A 20,384-nucleotide genomic window follows, 5' to 3' on the forward strand; every position below is an offset into this window, starting at 1 on the left:
GATTTGGTTTGGTTATTTGAGGTGCTGATTCAGAAAATTGCATTTAGATTTGGTTTGGTTATTTGGGGTGCTGTTTCTGCTACTGTTGTTACAGTGGGTACATTTTCCCTATATGTTACCTAAAACTGTGGATGTTTTCCACCTAGGTTACGTTGATATTGGCCGGATTCCAAAAGGCGCAAGGAATATCAAGGTGATCGAAGTGGCAGAAGCAGGGAATTTCCTTGCATTACGGAGTGAGAATCCAGAGAAGTATTATCTGAATGGGGGCTTCATTATCCAATGGAATGGAGACTACAAAGTGGCAGGAACGATATTTCAGTATGGGAGAAAAGGAGACCTGGAAAACCTCACTGCTCCTGGACCTACAAATGAATCTGTATGGCTGCAGGTGTGTCAGGGCATCATATGCTGTAGCAAATGGTTGTGGGGATAGAATGATGTTTTCTCTTCTTGTTCTATTAGTTTCATTATAGAATAGGACTTTCTTGATGGCTGCTTCCACACTTTGGAAGCAGCCATCAAGAAAGTCCTATTCTATAATTTATTTATTTTTTTGTCGTGTCAGGAGCAACTTGAGAAACTGCAAGTTGCTTCAGGTGTGAGAGAATTGGCCGTCTGCAAAGATGTTGCCCAGTGGACGCCTGGATGATTTGATGTTTTTATCATCCTTGTGGGAGGCTTTTCTCATGTCCCCACATGAGGAGCTGGAGCTGATAGAGGGAGCTCATCCGCCTCTCCCCGGATTCGAACCTGTGACCTGTCGGTCTTCAGTCCTGCCAGCACAGGGGTTTAACCCACTGCGCCACTGAGGGCTTCTTATTCTATAATGAAACCAATAGAACAAGAAGAGAAGTTAGGAAAACTTCTTTGTTTCTTTTGACAGCTGATTAAGATCTTTCTTTTCCAGCCAGCATTTGGAAACGAATTTTGATGGGGACTTTTATGGCATGGTACTGTTTTTGATTCAGTTTTAAGTTGGTTGTATCTTAAATTTGTTAAATGATAAATCGGTTTTGCTTTAAATCAATTCTATTTTTAAGTTGTTGAATTTTGAGTTGGTTTTGTTTTAATTTGGTCATATTTAAACGTTTGTTTTATTTTAATTTGCATTGATTGCATGAGTTCTGTCTATAACTGAAAAGAGTAGACATCAAAAACAGGCCTGGGCAAACTTTGGCCCTCCAGGGGTTTTGGACTTCAACTTCCACAATTCCTAACAGCTGATAGGCTGTTAGGAATTGTGGAAGTTGAAATCCAAAACACCTGGAGGGCCAAAGTTTGCCCAGGCCTGGTCTAAAGCAAAGGGCACTGATATAGCATTATAGCTATGCAATGTGAAAGATCATAAGTAAAGCTACCTTGGTCCCAACCTGGAAGAAAATCAAGATATAAAGAAAGGGATGGATGGATTTCAATGAGTGAAAGTTTTTCATCCCATTATGATGAGGCTCATGTGCAAAGTTACTATCTTTTGAACCAGTCCTGTAGCTATCTATTATGCCTTTGGCAGTGCCACAACCAGCAACAGATAACATCTTCCTGCATATCTTGTTCCCTGTTGGGTCCTGCCTAGCAGACTACTGTTAAAAGTTCTGGAAACACTAATGTATATGCCACCATTCCCTCTTCTGTATAAATACTTCATACTTAGACAATATGCCATCTTCTGCAGCTGGTTACTCATAAAAAACCCCTCGATGGACTGTCACCTTGTCGTGGTGAGGGGGCTTGCGCGTTCCGATGAACCTGTAGGCACAGCAACTGGAGTCGTGCACTCCCAGGAGTGGCTGCGGGGGAGGTTCCAGACCAAGCACAGTCCGAAGACCCAAAGACCTCAATGGTGGAGCAGGCGGAGGATAACATGGCACATGTTACAACGGCTGCGAAGGCGGAAGGAGGCTGCAACAGACTGAGAAGCCACGGTCATTGTGTTAAACTACATCACCAGTGGAACCTCACTTTGTGAAGTCTGTGTGTTGATCAGTTGTGCACTGACCTCCACCCATTTAAAAAACCCACGCACAGGCGTCTTCCAAAGAAAATAAAAACCAAGCAACCAAAGTCCCATGGCGATCAGCGAGTGGCGACGGGGGCAGGACTGTGAAATCTGGAAGCCCCTAGTCACAGACTGGCACATGGGCGGTGGGTACGAACTCAGTTGTTCTACCTCAAGGTCCGAGGCAGTTGAGTAGTTCGGCAGCTGTATCCGCGACTGAGCAGCCCTTTTTAGGACCCACTCTGCTCACCCCACACGGGGAGGGGGCTAGAAAAGGTGCCCTAAACATAGTCTGCCTCACTTATCCCTGACTGGACTGCCGCGTCCAGTGGGGTCACCACCCTGCGGCCAAAAAAGGAAAATGAACTTCGGTACGTGGAACGTACGGACTCTGATGGACAACAGCAGCAGTGAACGCCCCGAACGCAGAACTGCCATCATTGCAAGGGAGCTGGGACGCTTCAACATCGACATAGCAGCCCTTCAGGAGACCCGGAGAGCAGGAGAGGGACAGCTGAAGGAAGAAAAAGGAGGCTACACCTTCTTCTGGAAGGGACTGCCCGAAGAAGACCAAAGAATGCACGGAGTTGGTTTCGCCATTAGAAATGATCTGATGAAACATCTGCCCGAAGCACCCACTGGCATCAACGAACGACTCTCAACCCTCCGAATCGATCTTGCCAAAAACCAACGGGCAACCATCATAAGTGCCTATGCACCAACACTAGATGCTGACGAAGACATCAAGGAGAAATTCTACTGTCAGCTGGACACCGTCCTATCGGGGATACCTAAGGAGGACAAAATCATCCTCCTGGGGGACTTCAATGCAAGAGTCGGGCGAGACTTCGACCTGTGGCCAGGGACCATAGGAAAAGACGGGGTTGGAAACAGCAACTAAAATGGCATCCTGCTTCTCACCAAATGTGCGGAGCACAACCTTGTCATCACCAACACGCTCTTCCGCCAGAAAAACAAGTTCAAGACATCATGGAAGCACCCCCGGTCAAAGCATTGGCACCTCTTAGACTATGTAATCACACGCGCCAGAGACCGCCAGGACGTGCTCCTCACAAGAGCCATGACAGGTGCTGACGACTGCTGTGCTGACGACTGCTGGACTGACCACAGGCTAATTCGATCCTCGATGGCTATCAAGATCGCTCCCAAGCGCAGACTCCAAGGAAGGAAGACAAGGTGCAAAATGAACACCCAAGCCCTCCAGGAGCCCTCCAGACGAGCCCATCTCCAAACAGCACTCAAGGACCATCTACCCACAGTACACCCCGAAAATGTTGAGGAACATTGGAACAAACTGAAGACCTCCATCATCCAAGCCTGCGAAGAAACTATTGGATACCAAGCCAAGAAACATCAAGACTGGTTTGATGAAAATGACATCGAGATCCAACAGCTAATTGACAAGAAAAGGAAAGCCTTCCAAGCATGGCAGAGAGACATCAACTGTGCTGCTAAGAAAAAGATCTATGCCAGTGCAAAAGCTGAGGTCCAAAGAAGGACAAGAGAACTCAAGAACATCTGGTGGACAAAGAAGGCCGAAGAAATCCAACACCTGGCAGATACCCATAATGCTCAGGGATTTTTCAAAGCCACAAAGGTCATCTACGGACCAAGAAACCATGGCATACAGCCTCTACGCTCATCAGATGGAACCAGACTCCTGAAGGACCAAAACTCAATTGCACTACGTTGGAAAGAACACTACCAAAGCCTCCTGAACCGCAGCTCCAATGTGGCCGAAGAGGTCCTCTCACAAATCCCACAACAACAAACCAGGGATGAGCTTGCAGCACTGCCCAGTTTGGAAGAAGTCAGCAATGCCATCAGCCAGCAGAAGAATAACAAAGCCAGTGGACCAGACGGGATCCCTGCTGAAATCTTTAAAGAGGGAGGACCTGAGCTGACACACCAACTCCACCAGCTCATAGAAAAAGTGTGGGTGACCGAGAAAATCCCAGCAGACTTCAAGGATGCCACCATCATCACCCTCTTCAAAAAAGGGGAAAGAACAGACTGCGGAAACTATCGAGGTATCTCCCTTCTAACCTCTGCTGGGAAAATCCTCGCAAGAATCCTTGCAAACCGCCTTCTGCCCCTCTCAGAAGACACCCTCCCAGAATCCCAGAACGGCTTCCGCCCCTCCAGAGGAACCGTGGACATGATCTTCACTGCACGACAGCTCCAAGAAAAATGCAGGGAACAAAACCAACCTCTGTACATGGCGTTCATCGACCTTGCAAAGGCATTCGACACAGTGAATCGCAGCGCTCTCTGGACCATCCTCCACAAAATCGGGTGCCCAAGCAAATTTGTGAACATCCTGCGGCTCCTCCATGATGATATGATGGCAACAGTCTTGGACAGCAGTGGCTCCCAAAGTGACCCATTTAAAGTGGAATCCGGTGTCAAACAGGAATGTGTTATTGCCCCAACTCTATTCTCCATCTTCATCGCTATGATACTTCACCTTGTTGATGGGAAGCTTCCCACCGGAGTGGAAATAATCTATCGGACAGATGGCAAGCTATTCAACCTCAGCAGACTGAAAGCCAAAACCAAGGTTACAACAACATCTGTTATAGAACTCCAGTATGCTGATGACAATGTCGTCTGTGCACATTCAGAAGAAGATCTACAAGCCACTCTAAACACCTTTGCAGATGCATACGAGAAACTCGGCCTGTCATTGAACACTGAAAAAACCAAGGTGCTTTTCCAGCAGTCACCAGCCAACCCCTCTCCAATGCCAGTGATACAGCTTAATGGTGTAACATTAGAAAATGTTGATCATTTCCGCTACCTTGGCAGCCACCTCTCCACCAAAGTCAACATCGACGCCGAAATACAACACCGCCTGAGCTCTGCAAGTGCAGCATTTTCCAGAATGAAGCAGAGAGTGTTTGAGGACCGGGACATCCGTAGGGAGACCAAGGTGCTTGTCTATAAAGCTATTGTCCTCCCAACCCTGCTCTATGCCTGTGAGACGTGGACTGTCTACAGACGTCACATGCAGCTCCTGGAATGTTTCCATCAGCGCTGCCTCCGGAAAATCCTGCAAATCTCCTGGGAAGACAAGCGGACAAACGTCAGTGTGCTGGAAGAAGCAAAGACCACCAGCATTGAAGCGATGGTCCTCCAACATCAACTCCGCTGGGCCGGCCACGTTGTCTGGATGCCTGACCACCGTCTCCCAAAGCAGTTGCTCTACTCCGAACTTAAGAACGGAAAACGGAACGTTGGTGGACAGGAAAAGAGATTTAAAGATGGGCTCAAAGCCAACCTTAAAAACTCTGGCATAGACACTGAGAACTGGGAAGCCCTGGCCCTTGAGCGCTCCAGCTGGAGGACAGCTGTGACCAGCAGTGCTGCAGAATTTGAGGAGGCACGAGTGGAGGGTGAAAGAGTGAAACGTGCCAGGAGGAAGGCGCGTCAAGCCAACCCCGACCCGGACCACCTTCCACCTGGAAACCAATGCCCTCACTGCGGAAGAAGATGCAGAGCAAGAATAGGGCTCCACAGCCACATACGGACCCACAAGGAAATCCATAATGGAAGACCATCTTACTCGTCCAACGAGGGATCGCCTAAGTAAGTAAGTAAATAAGTAACTCATAAAAACAAGAGAATCAATGTGCCTGTTTGTCTCTCACTAACCTAAAAGGAGACAGGAGACTTTTGCCACAACTTTTTACAGAGTTGAAGAACATGTTTCCTTCTTTTTAAGTAACCCTATACTACACTTTCCATAATCCCCAACCATTGGCATCTTGTCTTGGACTGAGGGCAGTCTGAGATCATCACCATCTTAAGGGACCACCAATTGCCCATCTTTGCTCCCCTTCCAAATATGAAGCTGTCTTGCATTTATGTTTTCTTGCTACTCTTTTGTGATCATATATAGATGAGATCATGCTGGGTTTTTTTTTTCAGCTACTCTTTCAGGAGAATAACCCTGGAATAAAATATGAATATACTGTCCGTAAAGACTGGAGCTCAGAGAATGAGGTGGAAGAGCCGGAGTATTTCTGGCAGTACGGGAGCTGGACAGGTTGCAGTGTGACTTGTGGACGTGGTAAGAATACACCAGCGCCGCTTGCCAGCTGCTTTGGCCTCACCATTCATTATCTTAACAGCATGACAGTTAAGGAACAAATAGACTGCTCAGGGGTTGACAAATGGAATTTAATTAACACCTGTCTTGAACCACATGCCCTTGGAGAGGCCATCCTGGAGAGAGAATCAGCATATTGGAAGCCACTTCAGGAGCTTGCTTATCAGTGATTGGTTGGATGTGATGTTAAACAATTTAGCATGTAATTTTGCCCTTCCTGTCAACAAAACAGGCAGTTTCCCCCCACTCTCTCCCTTGATTTAATTAAGTGAACATTTGCCATCTTGCTGTACAAAAACAATCAAAAATATTTTCACAGGCTTTTCAAAAATAGGAAGCAAATGTTTTTTAAAGAAAACAAAAAAGTTGTTTGTCAAACATTTATATAATCCTTTAAGACTCTCCATAGCCAGCAGTGACTGATGACATTTTCTAGCATGCCACTGTGGAGGGATCAAAGCAGAAGATGAATATACATCCATTAATGTTAAAGTGATTGTACAAGCCAGGAGTAGTGCGTGATACACGATGTAAGCATTCATCGCTGACTTCTCAGCTACCGTTCTTTGATCTCAGCAGTCTGAGATCATTTGTGGAGTAGCTACTAGCCATGGTATGGGCAACTGAGGAGAGAACATGGGCATCATGTACACAGTGGGCTGCATGCCCTTCAAATAAGGTAGTTTCCATGTGGGGAGAAATAAAATCAGACATAACTATCAGTCTCTGATTCATAGAATCATAGAATCATAGAATTGGAAGAGACCTCATGGGCCATCCAGTCCAACCCCCTGCCAAGAAGCAGGAATATTCCATTCAAATCACCCCTGACAGATGGCCATCTAGCCTCTGTTTAAAAACCTCCAAAGAAGGAGCCCCCACCACACTCTGGGGCAGAGAGTTCCACTGCTGAACGGCTCTCACAGTCAGGAAGTTCTTCCTCATGTTCAGATGAAATCTCCTCTCTTGTAGTTTGAAGCCATTGTTCTGCGTCCTAGTCTCCAGGGAAGCTGAAAACAAGCTTGCTCCTCCTCCCTGTGACTTCCTCTCACATATTTATACATGCCTATCATATCTCCTCTCAGCCTTCTCTTCTTAAGGCTAAATATGCCCAGCTCCTTAAGCAGCTCCTCATAGGGCTTGTTCTCCAGACCCTTGATCATTTTAGTCACCCTCCTCTGGATACATTCCAGCTTGTCAATATCTTTCTTCAATTGTGGTGCCCAGAATTGGACACAATATTCCAATTCTGACTATTTTAGGCTGTTTATAGGGCTGATTTTAGTTTGGGGGGTCGATTACCTTGTAACATGCCTTTGGGGCACTTTGGGGTAAGGTGGGCTGTTTAAAATAGTTGTAGTTTTCCTATCTCTGGGCTAGAAGGAACCCACACATTGTATGGAGCTGACAGAGTTCCTTACTTCTGCTGCCACCTCCTGTTAAGAGCATGGTAATTCCTCTTCTCATCTGATTTCTCTCTCAGACACACACTCACATCATGGTGATTTCTACTAGTGACCTACTTCTATTTCCAGTTAACATAATTAAATGGACTGAACTATAAAATATTGCTAATCTGAACTGTAGCTATTTAGAACTGATAAACTTTGCAACCCATGGGCTAGTTTTAACAAACAGCCATTAAGATAAACCATAGTTTGTTTGAATTCAGATGTCCAGATGAGCTGAGGTTTGTCTAAGCATGACATTCCTATTCTTTTAAATCCTCCTCCCAAAAGAAACAGAAGAAGAGTATATAAGCGGATTCCTATAATAAGAAACCAAACTTAGTGGTGACATCTGAAAAAGCTGATATTGCGAGTATTTTGCAACTATTTTATTGCATTGTTATTACTCTCATATTGCAATGGACTGAGGCTGAGAATCAACAGCAAATGTGTCTGTCACTAAGGTTAATCTAAACACATATCAGCCTGCAACTAGACATGTAAAGCAGTTTAGATTTCTTTGGATTGATGTTCATTCGTTAGGATGTTCTAAAAAGTGGATTCTTTTCCAAATTAATTTACCAAAAGTAAGAATATGCAGAAATAAGAAAATACTATATTTTGTTTGATAGTAGTAGACCTTTCCTAATGTACAGATACAGCCTTTCAAAAACGTTACATGATTAATTTCTGCCTGTTGTGATGGTTATATAGAACCTCTAAAAAGTAAAATGGTGGTGCAACTAAATATGAATCTAGAGCAGGCCCTACTAATAGGTAGATGCTGTTGGTGGGGTATGAAGAGAAATGCAGTGTGTCACCATTGCAAAACAAACTCAACAACTAGACTAGTTAACCAGATTTTGTAAGGAATGGTGGTACCCACTTGTCCTTTTCTTCTGGCAACAAAAATACTTTAACGGGTTTAAGATTTGGGAACTGCTGTGGGGTATGTAGTGAACATATACATTAATCCAATATTCAAAGGAGTTTTGTCTGTTCCAGAGCTTGAAACAATTATTTCTCAATTGTATTTCCCATAATTCCCTAGTAGCCATGCTGCCAGGGGCCTTCTAAAAGTGTCCTAAAAATATTTTTTACAGATTCCTCAAAACTAATTGGAACGCTTTACAATCAAAACCTGGGAAACCTGCCTAGCTATAACTGAAGTAGTACTTGTAGCTGAAGCACATGTGTACATATTTGCAACAATATTCTTGTATAGTGTTTCTCAAACTCTGCTATTCCAGGTGTTTTGGACTTCAACTTCCACAATTCCAAACAGCTGGTAAACTGGCTGGGATTTTTGGGAGCTGAAGTCCAAAACACCTGGAAAAGCAGAGTTTTAGAAACACTGCTCTTGTTAAAAATGTGATGAGAGCTATTCAGTTCTTTTTTAATTACCTTGTCCTTGCACGAATCTTGCTAGATGCCCAATGTATTGCTCCGATTCCCAGACATTTCTACTCATTTTATGATAATGACTTAAAGGAAATTACTTTGTGACATGTTAAGTTAGATGGCTAATTAAGACATGCCCTGGTTTTCCTCTTTTTGTTACATTAATGGATAAACAATTAGCTATTTGCTTGAGTCAGATGGGCATTAGAAATTGGTTGTTGCTAAAGGTCATGTCCAATGCAAGACATTTTTCTGGTGAGGGTGAAGTTGCCTTCGTCGGTTGTTCCCCATTCAGAGGTTGATTGGACTCTCAATTGAATCTTCCTTTAACCGTAGTGACAGAGTAGCATCCTTCACTACGCTAGAGGACACAGATCAGTTCAAAGCAGTTGTTCAATCATAGAGTCTCTTCCAACTCTATGATTCTATGAAAAGTTACTAATCTCAAGGATAAAATTTGCAACAGTCTCACAAATGAATGCATCAGAGTTGTTCAGAAGATATGGAATTTTATAACACCGTTGTTATTGAGAATACGCTGAAAAAATGGAATTCCTGTATTTTATCTTTATATTATCATATTTGGGGCAAGCAAACAGAGACCCAGTAATAAGAACAAACTCTTTTAGAAAATTCCATTTTTTAATATCTACCATCCCAAAATGCTGATGGCAACATATTCTATCTTTCAGTGTACCAAAGCTCTTCTCAGGGTGGGATTAATCAAAATGTGAAGATATGCTGCCATGACTCCACACTCGCATGGCATTAATGATGGGGTAGGGGAACAATATATTGCTGCAATGTTAGTTTGTGCAGAAGCCATTACTTCTTATTGCTGTGAGAGCCACGGCAGGTTATATTTATAGCAAATACCAAGGTATCGAAAGTATTTGACCTGTTCCCAATTCTGCCTTTTTGCATTTACTGCCTGAGACAGATTCTCATTGTGCCTGATAGTTCTTAATGTTTATGTATGTAGTGTGGACAGCTGACCAGAAAACAAAATTTTGTTCCTTGCCACTTTTCCAGAAAGCAATGAGAAAGTGGTTTCTCTTTCCTGAAGCCATGCAAGTCTGAGGCCCCTTCCACACCTGAATTATGCCACATTATCTGCTTTGAACTGGAATATATAGCAATGCGGACTCAGATAGCCCAGTTCGAAGCAGATATTGTGGGATTTTCAGCCTTGATATGCTAGGTTATATGGATGTGTGGAAGGGCCCTGAAATATCAGTATGCAAAGGGATTATAGCATCCTTGAGACTAACTGGGTGAAAGAAATTGTAGCATAAGCTTTCGTAGACTAAATGTGCATCTATACTGTAGAAATAATGCTGTTTAACATCACTTTAACTGCCATGGTTCAGTGCTATAGAACAGTGGTTCTCAACCTGGGGTCCCCAGATGTTTTTGGCCTACAACTCCCAGAAATCTCAGCCAGTTTACCAGCTGTTAGGATTTCTGGGAGTTGAAGGCCAAAAACACCTGGGGACCCAAGGTTGAGAACCAGTGCTATAGAATCTTGGGAGTGGTAATTTGGTAAGGCACCAGCAGAGAAGATGAAACAATTCCCATGATTCTATCGCACTGGTTCTCAACCTGTGGGTCCCCAGATGTTTTGGCTTCAACTCCCAGAAATCCCAACAGCTGGTAAACTGGGATTTCTGGGAGTTGTAGGCCAAAATGCCCTGGGGACCCACAGGTTGAGAACCATTGTTCTATAGCATTGTTAAAGTGGTATCAAACTGCAGTAATGCTACAAAGTGGATGCAGCCTTAGCCCTTTTCCTCAGATGCTAGACTAGATACTTACACTATAATTTCTTTCTGTCAGTCACTTTTCCCTCTGATATATTTCAACTTCTTTTTTATATTGCACACGTAACCTAGATTGAGCTCCTCTACTAAAACTGGATTCTCTTCCCTGGACTGGGCTTCTTCCTAGTCCCACCTTCAGATCTTGAAGAAACTACTCTATGCATAACCAGAACTTGGAAAAGTTGCCTTTTTTAACTACAGCTGTCAGGATCACGCAGCCAACAAGGTCAGCAATGGCCTTCCTGAGGATCTGTGCCATTGGGAGGATGCTAACAATATTGATCCCAAATGCCTGGCATGAGTATGCCAGCTGCTCTCACACTTAGAATCCTCCACCTATTAAAAGCCACTCATTGCTCCACTGGCTCTGAACTCAACTTATTCTTTCTTTGTAGGCTTCCAACGACAAACTGCCCGCTGTGTGAAAAAGGGGAAAGGTGTGGTGAAAACCCTGTTTTGCGATCCAGAAACACAACCAAATGGAAAGCAAAAGAAATGCATTGAAAGAGATTGTCCACCAAGGTAACAGAGATAGATCTATAAGCACAGACATACTTACAGCATATATATGTAGCAAAGGAAGGAAGGAAGGAAGGAAGGAAGGAAGGAAGGAAGGAAGGAAGGAAGGAAGGAAGGAAGGAAGAAAAGTGGTGTTGCATATACTCACAGTCATACAGAGAAACAGAATGAAATTGAAGGCAAAGAAGCACACTGAGAAAACTATTCGCCAAAGACACACACATAGAAAGACGAAAAAAGAGAAAATGTTTCCAAATCATTACGACAGTGGATAATAATTTGTCAAAAGAAATTTATATTTTTATCCACAGGCACGAAAACAAAAATTGCAAACAAAACTATGCCACATTAAAAAGCAAAGTAATGAAACAGCGTAAGAGTTGAATAATAGTGTGGAACAGGTTTGCAGACAAGTGAATTAGTTTCGAGGCAATTTACTCTTTTTCAATTTCACTCCAACTATTAAATTGCTAGGTAGTCAGTCTTCTAAAACAAGCCGCTGTCTCTTACTTCCAGCTCTCCTTCTACCTAGAGCTACACAATGGTCTTATAGGGATTTTTTTTTCTACTGCAACTTTTGGATATGCTAAGAGCTGTAATCCCCAAAAGTAACCTTCCTAAGTTTCAATAAGAAAGATAGGTTAAAGGTAAAGGTTGTCCCCTGATATTAAGTCCAGTCATGTCTGACTCTGGGGTGTGGTGCTCATCTCCATTTCTAAGCCGAAGAGCCAGCGTTGTCCATAGACACCTCCAAGGTCATGTGGCCAGCATGACCGCATGAAGCGCCATTACCTTCCCGCCGGAGTGGTACCTATTGATCTACTCACATTTGCATGTTTTCGAATTGCTAGGTTGGCAGAAGCTAGGGCTGACAGCGGAAGCTCACACCGCTCCCTGGAATCGAACCTGCGACCTTTTGGTCAACAAGCTCAGCAGCTCAGTGCTTTAACCCACTGCGCCACCGGGGACCCCTAAGAAAGATAAGAAGGTAGTAAATAGATTGTATTCAGAGAATCTGGGACATTTCACCTTGAAGACAGCTGGTCCAAGACTGCGGTGGTGAAGCATAGATGCCTCCCAACCTGGTGGAGTGTGCCAGAGTCCTTCAAGATCTCAAGGTCACCTCCACTTCACCATGAGATGGAAGAATAGGTCTCAGTGGAGATGTGCATTCTGTTAGCATTTAAAAGTCAAATATGCAGCCTCAGATAACATGGATAACACCATATCTGCTTTGACTGAGTTACTTTTTGCAACATACAAACGTGATGTGTCTGCTTAAAAGTAAGCCTCACTGATTTAAATCAGATATAACCCTAAGTAAGTAGGTTTCGTTCTCCAGCTTGATCCTGTTATTGTATTGTCAACCGTCACTGTCCACCCACTCATGAAAAACTTCAACTGTGCTCGGAGGAAATATGTCTTGAACTTTCCATTACAAAACTCAGAGGTGGTTTCCTTGGCTGAGAATATTAATCTTGTCTAATCATTCATCCGTGATTAATTTTAGGTCAGATTCTGCTGGTGTTACAGAATATGTACTGAACATCTGTTAGAGAATTTGTTATTTATTTTGCTAACATCTCAGTGGGAAGATTGTCTTGGAATGTCATTAAACATGTAAACAGTTTGTTAAAGTATATGAGTGGAATGATTATCCAAAGCTAATTACTGAAAAGCCACCTGACAGTATAATCTGATTTGATAACAACTGGCCTCTGTAATATCTGATCATAAGCCGGAGACGTTTTGTGTTTAGATTGAAAAGAAATGAAAATTGAGTTCTAGAGTCAGCCAGGAAAAGGAGAACAACAATTCTATGCATATTTACTCAAAAGTAAGGTTAACTAAATTAAATTAATTCCCAAGGAAGTGTGGCTAGGATTGCAGACTTAAATGGTTAAGACACAGTCTATTGGGATCTTTTGCCCTGTGGAAAGCAGCACCAAATTGGATTTATTTGATGCTTGCCAGATCTGCATTGTAATTTAATGGCTGTCTAGTACCTGCCAGCACTTGGAAAAGGCACTTTTCTGACTAATATTCCCAAAATTCCCCGGCCAGCATGACTAGGCTAATTGGTAGATTGCTTTAGTCCAGAAAAGTAACTTTTCCAATTCCTCTTACCATTTATGCAAACTTCACTGTGGAAGAATGAATGTAACTCATACAAAAGGAGTTGGAAGCTTTTTGAATTCTTTGAGAATGCTGATAAGCGTATAAATAAGTGGAAACAAGTGTTTTTATTTATACAGATGGGACTTAGGGCATTGCATTGCACAGTTGGACACTAAAAAGCTAAATATGGTAACTTGAATGTTCTTGGGAATCCCCTTGGTGCACTTTGGTGACCATTATGCATCAGAACTGATGCTTAGTAGTCCACTTCACTTACTCCCGTATGGAGTAACCTCACAGCAGCCCTTTGCTAAATATGGATGTTCCAATGCTCCTCAGTTCTGTTTCCTGCAGAAATAAGTCCCCTTACTGAATTCCAAAATACTGATTAACATGCTTTTCCTGCTTTCCCTCTCTCCCTTATAATTTCATTCTTCTTTTCATCTCTTAATTTATTTATTTTTACTTTTCTGATTCCCACATGGATTCCAGTAAAAACCCTCGAGTCCAAAGCCTCAAGATTCATTTTGCCTTAACAGATGAGATACAGGAGGACCACCTGGATGCAACAAATGCCTTTCCCCTGTCCAAACTCGAATAATTATAGAAATAAAAGTAAATTCCATTGTATTCTTTTGAGAAGAATTCTTTGACCAGGTGATCTGCACGCTATTTATTTATTTATTTATTTGCAGTATTTATATTCCACCCCACAGGGGACTTAGGGTGGCTTACAATGCACATATACATGGCAAACATTCAATGCCATAGATATACAACATATATAGACACAGAGACAATTTAACATTCCAGCTTTCTGGCCACAGGGAGAGCTACCACTTCACCATCCACTTGTGACACCAAGGCCTTGATGGAGTACTTCCTTATACTTACAGACACTGCCGGATGGTTTTATGGTGTCATAAATTAGTTGAATTAGCCTCCCCACATAAAGTGGTACCTAAATTTCCTACTTGATAGATGCAACTGTCTTTTGGGTTGCATAAGTCAACAGCAATCTAGACTATTAATGGTCAGGAGCTCACTCCGACCCGGGCCGCCTTCGAATTTATGACCTCTTGGTCAGTAGTGATTTAATGCAGCTGGCTATTAACTAGCTGCGCCACATCCCGGTCCGATATCCAGGAATAGTTGATGGGCTATTTCAGCAGCTTTCCCTTCCTTGTTGTCAATTGCCATCATGTTTATGCTGCCTCTATGAATGAGAGATCTCCAAGTCACTTCTTTGTCTATAGCTCTAGTCAGTTCTTCCACATTCCCAACTATGGCTTCCTTGATTGAGTCTATACCCCTGTAATATGGTCCTCCTCTTTTCCAAGTTAATCCTCCCTTGCTAAGAATTACTCTCTTCTCTGGTGAGTCATATCTTCTCATGATGTGTCCACAACAGTCTCAGTTTAGACACCTAGATGTCTATGAATTGCTCAGGCTTGATTTACCTTTGGATCCATTTACTTATTTTTTTGGTGGACCATGGTATCCACACAAACCTTCTCTAGAGCCTCCTCCTTCCCCCTTTTCTTTTATATGTTTCTTTGTACCAAATATGAACCGGATAGCTGTTAAAAAATAATAATGCCATTCAAATAGAGGTCTGGTCTTTAGCAGCCATTCATATAGTAGAGTAGGACACATATTAAGTAAAACACATGGCTGCCCAGCAACTAATAGATTTATTCAGTTCTTTGGGAAGCACCAGAATGCACTGAATGGCTTGTGAATACAAGGAATAAGCAGAAAAGGCAAGTGTAAGGAACTCTTCATCTTAGAAGATACCACCCTTGTTTATCAGCTTATTAACCAGTAGAATGCCCCTGTTTGCTGTAAATTGATCTTTAGCCATGCAGTAAGTTGTGGACATTAATAGATTGTCTAATTCTTATGGGTAAATCTATTTGCTTTTGAATAAATAGGCAATTTTTTTAGATTTTGAGAGCAAAGCCTGTACAGCCTCTTTCTCCCATCGAGGCAGTTAATATTCCCCAGACTAGCAATTAGCAAAGGCTGGCTTTCACTCAGAGAGGATTAAGAGGCTTATCAACTCACTATTAATGTATGGAGAGGGATTATACATACTTCCTAGGAAATGTCAAAGGTGTAGTCTACAGTAATTATACAAACGTGGAAAGAACCACCTTCAGTATCTCATCATCAAGGAGAAATTAATCCTTCGGCCTGATGAGACAGTTGATTTTTAATATGCAAGTTCCAAAATTTGATTGGCTTGAGGAACTCATTAGCAAAGCATAAAATACATTTGTTGCTGTGTGCCCTCAAGTCAAGTCTAACTTATACTCACCTATCACAGGGCTTTCTTTGCAAAATTAGTTCAAAGTGGCTTTGTCTTTACTTTCCTCTGAAAGAGCAAGGTTTCCATGGCTGAGTTTGAACCCTGTTCTCCAGAGTCATGGAGTCATAATCCAGTGCTCAAACCACTTCCCCAAACTGGCTCATAAAATAGATGTGTTCGTATGAATGTGGCATGTTACAAAACTGATGGTGCCATGCGTTTGCATGAATACATCTAAGAGTAGTTATAACTCATTGCAAAGTGTCACTTTAAATGGTAGCTTTACCATAAAGGCTTTGCTGGTCCAAGATACAATGAAAAGAAATGAGAGCATCTGGCTCTGTTAATATTTTTTATCTGTGCAATAAAACCTTCACGTTGTCCTGTCATGAAAGATGCACCATCAGTACATACACTCACTAAATTTACCAAATCCAGTATGTAGTTGCAAGCTAGTCAGGTTTAATTCGTCAATAGACGAGTTGAGTTATCATAGGAGAGGATAAAAGAAACTGAGATAAGGTCTAAATCAGGCTGGCCTCCAGCATAGAGGACTGTTATGTATGTCAACCTTCCCGAGAAACTAAAGATGGATAACTGTCCTAATACACTGCTCTAAAATGCTAATTTGGGCTGGTACTGAAAAAGTTATAATAATTATAGATATTCATAAGGAATTACAAATGTAGTTGAGATACAAAGAAAATAGTAATTATATGTAGTTACAGAAGCCTTTTAGAACTGTGTAAATTCCACAAACAAATTTGAATGTATTCTGTCATGTATATCTGGCTGAATTATATTATTAAGGGGATTGTGAATATACAAGGGACAGAATTGTTTACAAGCAAATGCTTTTAGGAAATGTTTGTATAACATCTTAGCAGACAATGTGGGAAACTATAAAATTATGATGGAACTTGATGGTGACGACGACGACGACGACAACAACAACAACAACAACAACGGTGATTTTTATGATGGAGAAGTATGTTAAATGGTTCAGAAGAATGATGTCTTTACAGCTGTTAATGTTACCAAGCCTATTAAACAGAAGCAATGAAATATCAAGGATTAATCTTGCTGGACATGTAATAAAATGGAATGATGCCTTACACTTAATTTAATGGAATATAATGAAATCTCATCTCCCAGACATAGTTATGTCTGTGTTTCACTCTAAGAAAATTATATATGTTCACATGTCTATGAATACTTATAATAGATAACTTAAAAGGTACTAAAAGCACCTGTTTAATTCCCATAGAAATATCCTGAAATTTCCAAATTTAAGGACACTTAAATAAAGTGTTAAAGTTGACTGTCTGTTTTAACCACTAAAATGAGTTGGGCACTAAGGTTGCCAAAAGTTTATGAAAGTAACCAGACAGAATCTAGAACTAGTTGACAAGCGTGTACTGTAGTGTTACAGGCTAGATTACAGTATGTAGCTTCTGGTCATGTATACAGAATTAACCTTATGTGGCATATAGAGTATAAGATACAGCATCAGAACTAATTCAAACAGACCTGTGAAAGTGTGTCCCTTCTTCCTTTGATACACCATTAAGAAACTGGAAGCAATGTCAGATCTCACTGGAATGTAAATAAGATAAGATGTGTGTATGTGTGTGTGTACAGTTATAATCCAGTACTTATAAATGCTTAAGTGGAGTATTGATGATAATGCTAACTATCCAGTTCAACCACCATCGTGAGTTGGGCATTTATGTACTCAGAAGTTGATATACCACAGAGAGTATTATTGATTAGTTGACAAATGGCAAGGACCTTCGGAACATGAATATTTCAACCTTGTTTCAAATCGTCTTCCTTTTCATACTGTCCTTTGTATTCCTAGTGTTCATCCTCTGATTTAGTGTCCATGTCCCTTTCCTGACCTCATTTGGTTTGCTCTTCAGATGGTGGGCAGGAGAATGGCAGAAATGCTCAACTACCTGTGGTCCAACAGGAGAGAAGAAAAGAACTGTCCTCTGTGTCCAAGCCATGGGGATTGATGAGCAAGCCTTGCCTGCTGAAGAGTGCCAGCATCTACTGAAACCAAAGACTCGCCTTTCATGCAACAGGGATGTCCTCTGTCCATCTGATTGGACAGTAAGCAACTGGACTGAGGTGTGTTTTCAAGACCAACTATTTTTCTTTGACAATGCATCTATCTCTTCTTCTTCAGAGCAGGTTATGTAAATTGTGAGCTTATATGTACTAGCGGTGGCCCATCCATAACTTAACTTCAGCAAAAGAAGCACATCATTTGCCTTCAAACCATTCTTTGTGCTTACAGAAAACAGTCTTATTATAGGTAACTACTGTTTTCTTGACTCAGGAAAAGATAGCTGCTACTCTGTCCTTTTTGATCCTGTCAATTGGTCTGCAGAGCACTGAAAATATTTAACTAATTTTGCAACTGGTTCTGAAACAGATAGTTACAGTAAATTCTAATTGAAGCCTGGGCATTAAGATAAAACCACTGTACTGCACACAGATGCAAAGCTTAGTTAAATAAATCATGAGGATAGGGCATGAACTGGGCAGTTATGAACTGTGCCAGTAAAATAGGGCAGACAGTCCTCTGGTGCAAGTGTAAATTTTCAGGGATTCCCAATAATCTGAAGTGACAAGTGAATCTACCTCCTATTTGATCTATGCTTTGTTTTAAATTTCAAAATATATCTTGTTTCAGGGAGAGCAAACATTATCTCTCTCTTCAAAAAAAGGACTTAGAGATTACTATAGAGAACATTTTCATTGGATCCAAAAATAATCTAATCCACAAAATCAAACCCACAAATACGGAGACCCAACTGTATAACCTTTTTGTATACCAGGCAATATAGTAGAGGTGCTAAGAAAACCCTTTGTTAAATTACAAAGATTGAGCAAGTGTGCTCAATGTGAAAGAGCAATGAAGAAGATACTTGCTTTTCATTGTTCTTGTTATGCAAGACCAAAATAAGCAAAAATTTACATGGGCTGTCTAATCTAAGAAAAAGTGATGTGCCTCTGCTTTATTAATAAATAGCTAATTGGTATTTTTTTAAAAAAATGAAAATGCCCATAAGAACAACAACTTCCTCCTCAATTAAAATGTGGAATTTAATGTTTTGCAGCCCCTTGTTGCAAATAGGTCCTAGCTGGAATGAGTAATAGGTACATAGTAGAAGTATTTCTCTTAGTCCCAATGCCTTCAAGCTTTTTTCCTCTTCACTCATGCAAAAATTAAATGGAAGATTAAACTGCATATGACTTTATCCAAATTCCTCTGCTGGTCATTTTGTGTGCTTTTTCAATTCCCTCTTATCTTCTAATTTCTGGACAAATGAAAATTTGATGCTGGTAGAAATTGAATTATATGTTAATTTCAGCTCGTATTGTTGATTAAGCATAATATCTACATTAATAATTCTGCCTTTAAGCAGAGCCGTGTCTCAGTTTCCTGTGAAGCTGTTCCAGACATGGCACGATAGTTTGGCATCTGCTAACATGCAGTACTACCACATTGTACTGTGCCTTCAAATTATTCCAACTTTTGTTGACCCTAATGTGAACCTATTATAATGTTTTATTTGCAAGAATTGTTCCAACGGGGTTTGCCTTTGCTTTCCTCTTACACTCATTGGGTTTCCCTAGTTAAGCAGGGATTCAAACTTTGGTCTCCTGAGTCCTAGCCCAACACTCAAACTACTACAACACACTGGCTCTCTAGTGCTGCAATTAGGGATTCATGACTTTGTTCAGAGCTTGGACACAGTTTTGGGCAACTCTCAGATTTTGCAGTGGTCATGCTGGCTAGCAGGTGTTGGGATTTGTAGTTTTAAAAAAGCAATTTCTCCCATTTCTGATTTTAATTCAGAGGCTCTGATGAAGTTGAAATTACATATACACATCAAAAGATATTGTGGAACTGCACATGGCACGCATGTTCTCCATCCTCATCTGCATATGCAGACAACAGCTTTTGCAAAATGCATATAGAGCTCTTCTGAATGGATCATGAAGCCAATCCGGTTAAGGTCCTCATTTGTGTGGAATTGCTCCATGTTCATAGCTGTACACTGTCAATGCCAGCTCGGGACATTGCTGTATATGCCACTGAGACACAGCTTTGCAAGCCATTGTATATACTTTTGAGTGAGACATCTCACTCTCCTCTTCCAGTGAGACATCTCACTCTCCTCTTTTAGTAAAGTCATCATGTCATAAGGACATTTGCAACTGGCACATAATAAAAAATAGCCACTGAAGACTATTTAAAGAATGGCCGTAATCTATACACACAACATTGGTCAGCAACAGCAATGGCTGCTTTGTTTTGTTAAAAGCAACTTCTGGGCAAGAGAAGTCTGTCTGTGTAGCAGCTGTCTGAGTGCTGGCATCACTATCCTTTGAAAACCGTAACTACCCTTGGTTCAGTCCAGTGCAGATATGTGTTCTAGGAAAAGTGTACAACCGTATCCCATCCAATGTGCAAAAAATATGGTATTGCTGCTAGACCGAGTGTAACTAACACAAAGATAACACAGAAGCATGCTTGAGGGCCATCAATCAAACCAGGAATGTTAGACCAAAAGGACAAGCTTTCAGGTTAGAGCTAAAATACATGTAAGATGTACTGATT

General features: G+C 41.6%; 1 protein-coding gene across 1 annotated transcript in view; it reads left to right on the forward strand.

The window, feature by feature from the left end:
- ADAMTS12 (ADAM metallopeptidase with thrombospondin type 1 motif 12) overlaps window positions 1–20,384 on the forward strand; it is a 216,923-nt gene that overhangs the window by 175,015 nt on the left and 21,524 nt on the right. Inside the window, exons 15-18 of the mRNA XM_060761364.2 lie at window positions 147–391; window positions 5,951–6,092; window positions 11,196–11,322; window positions 17,671–17,881. Of these exons, the coding sequence (XP_060617347.2) occupies window positions 147–391; window positions 5,951–6,092; window positions 11,196–11,322; window positions 17,671–17,881 (725 nt within the window). The remainder of the gene's footprint in view (window positions 1–146; window positions 392–5,950; window positions 6,093–11,195; window positions 11,323–17,670; window positions 17,882–20,384) is intronic.

Source organism: Anolis sagrei, chromosome 2 (assembly GCF_037176765.1).
Source record: "Anolis sagrei isolate rAnoSag1 chromosome 2, rAnoSag1.mat, whole genome shotgun sequence".
Classification (NCBI taxonomy): domain Eukaryota; kingdom Metazoa; phylum Chordata; class Lepidosauria; order Squamata; family Dactyloidae; genus Anolis; species Anolis sagrei.